Genomic DNA, 12,403 nt, shown 5'->3' with positions numbered 1-12,403 from the left:
CTGGAAAGGGACCACAGCTGAGCACCACAGGAAGGCTTTCTCCTCAGTAACCCTGGTTCCCCTGTGTGATTAAAGGAAAAAAAGAAAAGTATTAGAACAATTTCATTCACTCAACTTGAACTAAGTGTAACTGAACAAACCTGAAATCAGCATTTTAAGTTATAGCTACATGTATGATCTATGTGGTGCTCTCATTTCCCATTATAACTGAACAGTCATAAATGCTTTGTTATACGAATGTGCTCCCAATATACCATATATTTACAAGATTCAGAAATCACTTACTACTATCAACTTTTGGTTTTTTACAGTTGCCACAAATGAAAATTCATAAAATGACATATCCTTCCATGAGACACAAACAAAATCCATTATAAAAGAACACAAGAACCTCTACTGAATCCTTATGCCCTCAAAACCCAGAAGTGCTGTACAGCTTGCATAATCTATGATTAAATGCATTTATACACAAAGGGAGGATATAAAAAATGTAAAAGGAACCTAATTTTTATTAAAAAAATTTTTTTAATATTTATTTTTGAGAGGAAGTGTGGGACAGAGAATCCGAAGCAGGCTCTGTGCTGATAGCAGACAGTCCGACGTGGGCCTCAAACTCCTGAACCGTGAGATCGTGACCTGAGCTGTCAGACACCTAACCGACTGAGCCACCAGGTACCCCTTGAGAACGTAATTTTTAAATTAATGTAATGCACGTAATTCCATGCCAACAAACACTACGTGGTCTTTGTGAAAGACAATTAACTGGATCTCACCAGGATCCTTCCTTTAAATGGAAAGGTGCTGTGATGGTGTCAAAGGTAGGGACCAAGCTATCTAACACCTTGGCAAAATACTTTTGAACTAAGCAATATGATCGCTTTAGTTTTATCATCAAAACCTTAAAATCCAAATTAGTCTAAATCACAGTAAATATTAGTCTTCAATATACAGACTTCATACTTGAGAGGTAGCCACTACAGATTATTTTTTTTAAGGCATACACTGATTTTAATGATAAAGAAAGTTACTAAGTAGTGACTTAGTGACCAAAACCTGTAATCAAAAACACTCTTTGACAATACAACTCAACATGGAATGGAATTGAAAGTCTAAAAATAAACCCCACAGAATGAGAAAACTGATTTTCAGTAACAGTGCCAAGTCAATTCAACGGGGAAAGAGTAGTTTTTTCAACAAATGGTGCTGGGACAACTGGATATCCACACATGAAAGAATGAATTAAAAATTTTTTTTATTTATTTTTGACAGAAAGAGAGACAGCGCATGAGCGGGGAAGGGGCAGAGAGAGAGGGAGACACAGAATCCGAAACAGGCGCCAGGCTCCAAGCTGTCAGCACGGAGCCTGATGCGGGGCTCGAACTCACGAACTGTGAGATCATGACCTGAGCTGAAGTCGGACGCTCAGCCCACTGAGCCACCCAGGCGCCCCTGAAAGAATGAATTTAGACCCCTACCTCACAACATATGTAAAAGTTACTTAAGACAACCTAACTTAAAGAAGGACAAAGGATTTAAACAGACATTTCTCCAACGATTAATAAGCGCACAAATGGCCAAGTGTCTAAGATGCTCAACCTGATTTAGTAGTTATTAGGGTAACCTAAACCAAAACCACAAAGGTATGCCAATTTCAAATCCACTAGGATGGCTCGGATCAAAAAGACAAAAGTGTTGATGAGGATGTGGAGAAATTAAAATTAGAATCCTCATATACTGCTGGTGGGAATGGAAAATGGCACCAGGTATTCTGAAAAAGTTTAGCAGTTCACTAGAAAGTTAAATAGTTACTACTTGACCTAGCAATTCCAAGTCATAGGTATATTCAGGAGAAAATTAAACACAAACACTTGTACACAAATGTTTCAGAGCGGCAATATTCATTCAGAATCGTCAAAAACCAAGCTTCAAATCCTGGCCCAGGTCACTCACTGCAACCAAAACCTTGTACAAGTAATTCAGCCTTTTTAGTCCCTCGGCTTTCTTAGCTGTAACTTCAGTACATTGGACTAAATGATCTGTAAGAATAGGGGAAAGATTTACCATGCCGACATACATAAGGCCCCATTTGTCAAGCCTTCACGGGTGCCATCTTATTTAATAGCCACCATCTCTATTTTCCATAGGTGGAAACTGGTGCTAAATTTAATAACTTGCCCCAGATTACAGATGATAGCACTGCATCTCCAAAGTTACTACAGCTGAGCTCGTTTACATTCTACATGGCCAGAAGATCCAAGGTATGAACATGCAGACAACTGTTCCTAAAAAGTCAAGCCTTTATAAGACAAAACCTTTCTCAGAACCGCATGGTTCTTTTAAAAGAAATGACAGCCAGCAGTAAAACTGGCTGGTACCTTTACCCCAACCCTCAACTCCAAATAATTTTCTCATTTAAAACATGTCTGAATCCTCCTCAAACATAGGTATCTAAAAATGAAATAAATGTACAATCTAGCTTACTCTGTACTATTTTTCCTGATCCAGCAATGTAAATCCAGTACCATATTGGTAGAAAGTAATGTGGCAATTTACATACCAAGGACTACTAAAATATTCCTCAGTTTTGTGGGAAAATATACACAACATAAAGTTGGATGTTTATGAACAAGGGGCAGGGGAAACATATCTACTATGTAGCATCAGTATTCATTACAGCAGTGGTTTCCCTCTTTCCACAACCTACAGCAAGAAAAACATCTCATGTTTCTAAACAGTATTCACAGGGGCGCCTGGGTGGTTCAGTCGGTTAGGCGGCCAACTTCGGCTTAGGTCATGATCTCACGGTCCGTGAGTTCGAGCCCTGCGTCGGGCTCTGTGCTGACAGCTCAGAGCCTGGAACCTGTTTCAGATTCTGTGTCTCCCTCTCTCTGACCCTCCCCCGTTCATGCTCTGTCTCCTTCTGTCTCAAAAATAAATAAACGTTAAAAAAAAAATAAAAAAAAAATGGGAACGTCACCTGATGCCATTTAAAAAAAATAAAAATAAAAAATAAACAGTATTCATACATGTCTATACCTAAGTATTACCAATACAATAAATTGTCTACGTTCACAAATCAACACTATCTCTTACTCTTATGTTTTCTATTTCATTATACACAGTAAGTTGATTTTATGATCCACTGATGGTTCTCAGCCTCAGCTTTCCAGAAAGCATGGATAAGAGCAAATTTTGGAAACTAAAATCTGACAGCTGAGAGGAGGCCGTGTTTAATTAAGCAAGCTTTCAGAAACACAGAACACAATCCATATACTAGAACTTAACACATTATCAGGACCCATGGAAACGTTCGTTAAGAAATAAGGTTAAGTAAAAACCCTAACATGTACACAATCACAACTATATAATGCTTGGCTACCAGGAAAGAGAAAGGAGTTTGGGTAAGCAGCTAGCATATTTTCAGCTCTTGAAACTTTTCCTTCTGTAAAGTGTATTTCAGAATCAAAGACCTGATCTGAATCCTGGCTCTTTATTCCCCATATATTTATTTACATCATGTAATCTCTGAGGCTTTGTTACTTTAACTTACAAAAATCTGCCAAATTTTACATGGCTGTTAAGAGGGGTTCAAAATAAAATACAAAAAGCACCAATTACAATGCCAAGGACATAATGGATGCTCAGTTACCTATTATTGGACTGTTAACTAAAACATTCTTGGACAAGATGCTATTAGCTAAAACTATGTGAATTTGATCTTTCAGATAAATTTTTGGGGAAGTAACACTTATATATCCACTTTCTATGCTTATTCACATACTATCTCAATCTGTAGCTTGATACTCCTCACCCATTAAAAATTACTGTGATTGGGGCATCTGGGTGTTTCAGTCGGTTGAGCATCAGGCTTGGTTTCAGCTCTGGCCATGATCTCATGGTTTTGGGAGTTTGAGCCCTACATCAGGCTCAGTGCTGGCAGTGAGGAGCCTGCTTTGGATTCTCTCTCTGCCCCTCCCCTGCTAACACACATACTCTCTCAAAATATAAAGTTTTAAAAAATAAAAATTATGATTAAAAGTCACAATTGAACTTGGACAAAATGTATTTTAAGAAACTGAGTTTAGCACAACATAGCAGTATAGGGAAGGAATTCAGGCCAATGGCTTTGGGGTCAAGCAGGTACTCAGTGACTGTGTTTTTGGGTAAATTACGTAATCTCCTCAAGGTTTAATTCTCTTATCTCAGGTTAGAGAACGAACATGCACACTTCATGGGGGTTGTTTTACGAACTGGGAACATGTGCAAAGCACCTTAATGACCCAGAAGTACTCAACAAGTAACTCTTCCTTTTTACCAAATTGTATCAATTTGAGAAACTGTCTCAGAGAAAGTTCCCTTTGCTAGATACACTTGTGATAGAAATACTTATGTTCAATGTAAAACTTGCTTTGTCAATTTACAATGTGCTATGAAGAGGCAAGTCTAGTTATTATGAATAAGCTTGTTTGCCTATATCTATACTTATTTTTAAAATCCACTTATTTCAGTAAATGACAGTGTATGATATTATGTCATACTATTTAACACACTACTTGTATAGTCAACAGCCTAAAGTCAGGGTTCTTAACCTGCACCCATAACAGGCTTCAAAAAGGGCTACAGTAACCCCCAGAAATTGTATATACAATTTTTCTGCAATAATCTATAGCTCTTAAAGTGTACGACCAAAAGGTTAAGCATCATAGTTTGAAAAACACATTTGAATACACATTCTGAAGGCTACATATTAATGAAAATATATAAATTTCACTTCTGCATTTATCAATTTTACAAATATAGTATTTTAAACAAACTAGCTTCTAAATTCTTAAAATATGCTAAACTCAGTTCAGTAACAGGCCTACTCTACCTTTGACATACTTCATACCTATTAAGAATTTGAACCTGAGCTAAAATGTTGATGTTCTTGGGGTGCCTGAGTGGCTCAGTCGGTTAAGCACAAACTTTGGCTCAGGTCATGATCTCATGGTTCATGAGTTCGAGCCCCCCATCGGGCTCTGTGCTGTCAGCACATAGCCTGCTTCGGATCCTCAGTTCCCCTCTTTGACCTTCCCCTGCTTGCGCTCTCTCACAATATTAAAAAAAAAAAAAAAAAAAAAAAAAAGTTGACTTTCTAAAAGTCTAGTTTCCCAGACCTTAATTTACATACTATCAAAGTAGCTCAGAAAGTTTATTTTTAAAAAACTTTTATTCAACTGAGGGTTGATGGCAGGTGGGAGGGAGGGGAAAGTGCGTGATGGGCACTGAGGAGGGCACCTGTTGGGATGAGCACTGGGTATTGTATGGAAACCAATTTGACAATAAATTTCATATTAAAAAAAAAAACTTTTATTCAGATGCCATCTACAGTTGTATACATTTCATTTTTGCCAAACCTCCATACAAATAAAGTAAAACATTTCCTTCACGCCCATCATTCAGTTACACTTGTAACCAAATAGAATACTGGCTACTTCATAAAGATTTCCTTTGATTTCGAATATCCAGTTGAATATTAATGAAGCTATTTATCTGATGATACTGGTTGAATAGTAAAAACATTATTTCCATTCCTTTGGCAGAGCATACGCAGGATTTAGCAAGGGATCACTCCATCAACATAAGTTGACATGTGAAATTGACAAGATGTTTTTAGAGATGTTTTTCTAATGAAAATTAACCTAATTCTAGGGGCGCCTGGGTGGCTCAGTCGGTTAAGCGGCCGACTTCGGCTCAGGTCATGATCTCGCGGTCTGTGACTTCAAACCCCGCGTCAGGCTCTGTGCTGACCGCTCAGAGCCTGGAGCCTGTTTCAGATTCTGTGTTTCCCTCTCTCTCTGACCCTCCCCCGTTCATGCTCTGTCTCTGTCTCAAAAATAAATAAACGTTAAAAAAAAAATTTAAAAAAAAAGAAAAGAAAATTAACCTAATTCTAATCTAACATCTCAATTTTTTATTCTACCAAACACTGTACTGAGGATCCATGTCAAATTCTATGTAGCAAAATACTTGGTCTTATTTTCCAAAACAATACTTTTTTCATTCACTTAAATATATAGCAGGTACATAGATGTTCTTGATTGTATCTTCTTCTTGCAATATCTCATTTTCTGAAATTTTTTAAAAAGGTAACTAATGCTACCTCAATTCCTGGTATTCCTTTGTAAATTTTCCAATGCAGAGTGTTAATTTGGGGCCAAGCTCCCTGCTACCACAACTGCATTCTATGCTACACCTGTATACTTACAAAAATTCTGCTATAAGTCCTACAATGTTATGCAAATATTAAGGGTGAGGCAGTGTTCCACTTGGGTGACTTGTTCTGCTCAACAGTCCTCATATATACACCATTATTTCTCAATCCTTTAAAATCTGCTGTCTTCCTATCTTTCATTATACTGATATGTTCCCAAACTGAAAAATCACTGTATTCTTTACACATCCACAAAAGTCAGAAAAGGTTCTGGTAGGTTCTGGTTTTTAAATCTAGATTCCAGTCTCCTATAATTATCTATATTTAAGATAGACAATTCATAGTCTACAATGTACAAAAGTGAATTCTAAGAAAACACGCTCCCTCCTATACATTAAGTTATCATGTAATTGACCAAATAAAAACTACTGGGGGAGGAGAGAACACCTCCTAAGTGAACAGAAAGCTGGTATATAACTTCCTGATAATGAATACTGACACAAAGCAAAAAATAATGACTACTTAACAGAACAAAATACTTCCAAATCATATTCATCAACATGTCATTTTAAAACAGATCATCTAAAAGTCTCTTAAAATATTCCTAGAGCAACAAAAGTAACACTTCACAAAAGTGTAGTTGTCAGCTGACTCAGAATACGTATATCTTAGACCTAGAAAGAGCCTAAGAAATCACCTAATGCAATTTCCCCACATCTGAGATGAAGCTGTAGAGACAGGGAACATTTCTCCTGATATGAAACTGCAAACAGCTAGAGAAAGCTAATTTTTAAAAAGCAGATAGACAATCCACTAGAATTGCATTATTCATTCGGTAGCCATCAACCACTTGTCACTCCTGAGCACAATAATGCAACTAGCCCAGACGTGCTGCAACCGGGAAATACACTCTAGATTTCAAAGATTTGGCACCAAAAAAAGGGGTCAGGAGTCTAGTTTTATCTGATTATTTAATGAAGTCCACTCTTAAGTGATTGTGCAATGCTTAGAACACCCATACAGGCAAAGGGCAAGAGTGACCAGGCCTCCTTTTACTCCAGTCCTGAGGTCACATGAGGCAATGTTGACAACTCATTACTGGGGATCCAAATTCTTCTACTCTCATCTAGACATGGAAAAAAACAAAAAAAATCACTGGAATTAATATCCTGAGATCCTACTGTCTAAATAAAAGCTTCTCAGAATATTAAAAATTCTGAATGATTAAAACGTATCAGGTCATTGGTGACAAATCTATTTTCCTAACTCCTGAAAGTAAGAGTTAAGGGGACCACCCTCCACCAAATATAAATGAACAGGGCTTTTAGTATTCCTTGCAGAAGACCAGTCCTATAAGGGAGAAAAATATCTTTGAGAAGTACTGTCTTTCAAACCTTTTTGACACCTTCAGAAAAAGAGATTTGGGGGGGAAAATATATATATGCACAGAACTGAATCAAGTTTCATGTAACACACTAATATTTTCTATTCTAGTTTTTTAAAATTCTGACTACCAGCCGCTGAAGAGGTTTCATGACCCAAGGAGTCAAGACCTACAGTTTGAAACAATGGTGTAGAGCTCTTAATACAAAACAATTCCCACTATTAGTAAAGCTATTACTGTATTAGCTATTGAAAAAAAAGCACAAATATCTAGTGTGCTGTACTCTAAAGCAAGAAATACTAGTTCATGATAAAAATAAAATGCCCTTAAGGAGTTAACCATTTGAGACTACCTTGTATAATATTGATCTCTTCATTCTAGAAGTCTGGATTCCCTCGTTTGCAAATTTCCTCTCATTTCTGAACAGGTGTTTTGTTTCCCTCACACCTGCATAATTCTCCAGTCTCTCAAATTTAACAGAGCTTCAATTTAGTGAAGAGGGAAGGACGCACAGCCCCTTTCAACATGAAGAAAAGGATCTTCTAGCTATCACTGCAAAATAACTACCCAAACGCATTACTTTTCCCACTACCAACCATAATTGCCTGTACCCAAGCAACACATTTAAAAATACTATTTAATTATAACCGAGTTCAGGAGAAATGGGAGAGATTCGTCCCTCAAAAAACTCACAAGTTTCAAGACAACACTTTTAGCAACTGTGTATAATAAATCAAACACCCTCACAAATCCCGAAGTATCTTACAAGTTTTTACTTCCTTAACTACACACTCCCTGAACATACTGTAAATGAACCTAAACTCCATTCAGCACAAAAACCTGGATACGATTATTTTCTAAACTACATACAAATCTAAAATTTGACCCTAAATCTCCTTACGTTATTGCATGATTCTCAGGCCGACAGAAGGAAGTGCGGGGGACTGCTAAACGAGGTTTTCACTTTAGGAACCGAGGACCAAGGCAGCAGTATTTACCAGCAAAGCTAAAAAAGGAAAACTCATCGTCTCCTCATTTGCGGCAGGAACGTAACACTCACGGCCTCCCACCGCCTCTTCCCGCCGGCCGAGCCTCTCGCGAGCGAGAAGTCTATCCGAGAAAGAAGGGCTGGAAAGGAGCACACGCCCTCCCCTGACACGGAAGGCAGGGGGCCAGGCCCTACTGTAAAAGTTGGAGACGGAAGGCCACTGCTGGCCAAGGACAGAAAGGTTACGCATTCCTCACCGGAGCGCGCCGGGGACGGGCCCCGGCCGGCCCGCCTGCAGGGCGACCAGCCCCGACTCAGGGCTGCGGCCGCTGGCGGTGGCCCAGGTCGCCGCGCACGAGCCCGTCTCCCGGGAGCCCGCTTCCTCCCGCCGCCCGCCCCGCTCCCTCGCCAAGGACGGCCGCCGCAGCGGAGCCGGCCGCACAGCTGCTCCGGGACCGAGGCGGCGCCCGGCCGGGCGGATTAGGGGCAGCGAGCCAGCCCAGGGCCCGCCTGCGCCCGCCCGCGCCGGCCCTCCCCCCGCACTTCCTACCTTCCTCCTGCATCCCAGCCCCCAAGGCCAAGGTCTCCCCGGCCCACAAACCTGATAGCGGAGGTGACGTCAGGGAGACCTAGCTGTGCCCAGAGCCAGTCACGCCACAGCGGGAGGCGGCGTCGGCCAATGGGCGCGGCCCGGGGGCGGGACTTCCCCCGCCCAAGTTTGATTGAAGCAGGGGGAGGGGCGGGGTGAAGAATGTGAAGAATGACCCCTCCCCCCGGTCCGTGAGGCGCTGGGCGGGAAGCGGAGGGGGTTGGGGCCGCCAGTCCGCGCCACGCGGCGCCCATCCCCCGCTCGCTCGCCCGTCCGCCCGCCCGCCGCCGCCGCCACCGCCGCCACGGCCCCCGCTTGCTACCCGCCCAGCCTGGCCACAGGCCCGCACCGGCCGGCCCGCAGCGCTGCCCTCTTTTACCGCCCTAGGATTCGGAGGGAAGGAAAATGGCGACAGGCCCACGCTCGCCGTCCATCTTCGTACCCACCTCGAGCTCACAGGAGAGGCCGCCGCCCGCCGCCGCCCTCCGCGGGGACGGCCCAGCCCTCGCGCCCACCGCCCGCCGCCGCCCGAGAGCCGCGCGCGAGGACCCGGATGGAGGCGCGGGCGGGCGGGCCGTGGCGGCCTGAGGGAAGGCAGCGCGGGCGCCGGGAGGCCGAGGCGGGGGCGGGCACAAGGGCAGCGCGCGAATCCATTGGCCGGACTGTCTGACTGACATGCGCCTCGCCCCCTCGCCGCGGCCCAGCCAGGCTCGTCGGGACCCCACTGGTGGGTGGCGGCTGGGCCCGCCCCGCGCTGGGCGGACGGCGGAGGGGCGGGAGGGCCCGCCTTCCCCACCCGCTCCCCGTTTCCTATTGGACAAGCGAGAGAGTGGCGGCGGCGCCCCGCCCCCCGCGCGTGATGGAGGGGCGCCGTCACGTGGCACCGAGAGCGCGCGGGCGGCGGTGTGCGGGGCAAAGGCCGGGCGGGCTGCTTCGGTGCCTCAGTGTAGCCGTCTGTGGCGGCGGCGCGGTGTATGCAGGCTGCCCCAGCTTTCGGAGATTTTTGTCTTCGAACGCTTTTCAAAGCGAGCGTTAGTCTTTGCACTTCAAAGTCGGCCTCAAGCGTAGATCCTTCAGGCGCGCTGCGACTTTACCGGGCCAGGCCCCTGCAGCCCCCGGGCCGGACCGCTGCGGGTGGGTCCGCGCTGCTCCCTGCAGCCCCGGGGCCGGGCCCCTGCGGGTGGGTCCGCGCTACTCTGCAGGCCGCTGCACCTCCGTACTCAAGGGCTGAAGTCGAAAGAAAGCCCCGAGCGCTGACCGCCTAGCGTTTGCCCCCACGGTCGCAGGTGCACTGCCCTTCCAGCTCTCGCGGTGCACCTGCCACAAATGCCAGAGTCGAGACAGTCGTTTGGAGGGCTGAAGGGAGCAAGAAACTAGAGGAGGGTAAACTTGAGCTTGGGCCTGGAAGCGGGGCAGCATTTTGGGAGGACTTCTGGGTGGAAGAGGTGCTCAGAAAGGAGCCGAGAAGCCAGATTTGCTGTGGAGCGCATGGAGTACTCACCCATGACTGGCATCTGCACAGCAGCCAGGGGTGGCCCGAGTCGTGCTGCCCCGATGGGGGGAGGAAAGGGTAGCGAGGAGGCCAGCTCATACCTGGGCAACAGGTGCCATGGGCTTCACCCACCCAGCCCGGGCTGGGGGCCCCGTAGCATCATGCGCCTTTCTGACATTTTCTCCACTTACCAAAAAGTTCTCGGCAAGTTTGGAAAAGTACATGTGAAACACTTTGCCCCCCACTTTCCAGATAGTGCCCACCCAGGGACTCCAAAGTCCATAAGGAAAAGATTAATGGATTTGACCATATATGTTAAAAACCAATTTAAAACAAAAACCTTACAATGAAAAGACCAATGACACATTGGAAAAACCAATTTTGTAAAATTCTATAGCTGGCAAAACATGAATTAAAATGTCTAGTGGTTAAGAGCGAGAATCTGAACCAGAATGCTGAGTTTAAATCCCAGTTCTAACTCCCTGGACTATACCACGACACAGTTTTGGGCACACTGCTTATTCTTCCTATGCCTAGGACGGGTAAAGTGGGGATTACAGCAGTACTTCCCTTAGAGAACCAACCTAAGGATTAAATGAACATACATTACAAGGACTTAGTGCACATAAGCACTATAGGAGTGCTAATATATTATCCTTCATATGTAACATGGATTTTCTTTTCAAATCAATAGGAAAAAAGTGAACAGTCCATTAAAATATGGTCAAAGGATATGAACTGGCGATTCACACACACACACAAAATAAAAACGGCCAATAAATGTGAAAAAATGTTCACCCTCAGTAGTCAAATAAATACAAATCATAGCCATCTCCAAGTTCATCATGGTCATCACTTAAACATGTCACAAACAACTATGATGGTAACATAGGTCACTATTGATATGGGAGGTTACCAGGATTATACTGCCATGCAAGAACTAAGGTTACAAAATTATGTGTGTGATATGACCCCATAAGTCTTTTTTTTTTAATTTTTTAATGTTTATTTTTGAGAGAGAGACAGGGTGCAAGTGGGGGAGGGGCAGAGAGAGAGGGAGACACAGAAGCAGGCTCCAGGGTCTGTGCTGTCAGCACAGAGCCAGACAAGGGGCTCGAACACATGAACACACGAACCACGAGATCATGACCTGAGTCAAAGTTGGATGCTTAACAGACTGAGCCACCCAGTCGATACTGCCCCACCCTGTAAGTCTTAAACTTAGCTCTGGAATTCCTGGTGGTTTTATGGTCTTTACCTATTTCTGGATTCTTAGCACTGAGTATGTACTGTTTTCATGATCAGAGAAGAAAAATGAAGATAAAAGTGATCCAGACATGGTTAGTTTTATTTTTGTGCAGTAAACAGGAACTTGGTTTGTAGGCAACAGAAGTAAAGGGTCCTGGGATGGAGCCGTGTGACTGTGCTCTGACTGAGGTGTGAGGAGGACGGACAGGTGAGATTTCTGGGTTCTGCCCTCCAGGGAAAGGGCTTGCCTCCTCTCTCCCTCTTCTGGTGCCCAGCGGCCCTGGGGGGAATGGGGTATAGTGGAGAGCCACCTGGTGTGAACCCCAGTCCCTGGGGTCATCAGAGGGCATCCTCCACAAAAACTTAGATGGTGACAGACATGACTTCCATCCAATCTGAGCCCCTGATGTGTGGACACTTGCACAGGAAGATGCCCACACTGTGCTCTCATTCTGCAGGTGGGGCCTTAGAAGGTGCAGAGGGCGTTTTTTGGAAACACCTTACAGCTT

The 12,403-nt window shown here is 44.1% G+C and overlaps 1 protein-coding gene across 1 annotated transcript; it reads right to left on the bottom strand.

Moving 5' to 3' along the window:
- Positions 1-7,145: 7,145 nt before the first annotated feature.
- LOC109493659 (translation initiation factor IF-2-like) lies at positions 7,146-10,573 on the bottom strand. The gene is made up of 3 exons (XM_045043591.1): positions 10,350-10,573; positions 7,930-10,242; positions 7,146-7,319 (listed from the first exon to the last, which is right to left on the bottom strand). The coding sequence occupies exons 1-2, from the start codon at positions 10,571-10,573 to the stop codon at positions 9,195-9,197; spliced, it is 1,272 nt and encodes a 423-aa protein (XP_044899526.1). The 3' UTR covers positions 7,146-7,319; positions 7,930-9,194.
- Positions 10,574-12,403: the final 1,830 nt, after the last annotated feature.

This window comes from Felis catus, chromosome D4 (genome assembly GCF_018350175.1).
Source record: "Felis catus isolate Fca126 chromosome D4, F.catus_Fca126_mat1.0, whole genome shotgun sequence".
Classification (NCBI taxonomy): Eukaryota; Metazoa; Chordata; class Mammalia; order Carnivora; family Felidae; genus Felis; species Felis catus.
The sequence above is the reverse complement of the archived record's forward strand: the minus strand, read 5'-3'. Positions and strand labels throughout refer to the sequence as shown.

Excerpts from the sequence above, each read along its gene's own strand:
- LOC109493659 (XM_045043591.1), bottom strand. The coding sequence starts at position 10,573 with ATGCTGCCCCGCTTCCAGGCCCAAGCTCAAGTTTACCCTCCTCTAGTT. Across the intron at positions 10,243-10,349 it reads GAGGTGCAGCGGCCTGCAGA|TCGCAGCGCGCCTGAAGGAT; the intron begins GTAGCGCGGACC and ends GGCCCGGTAAAG.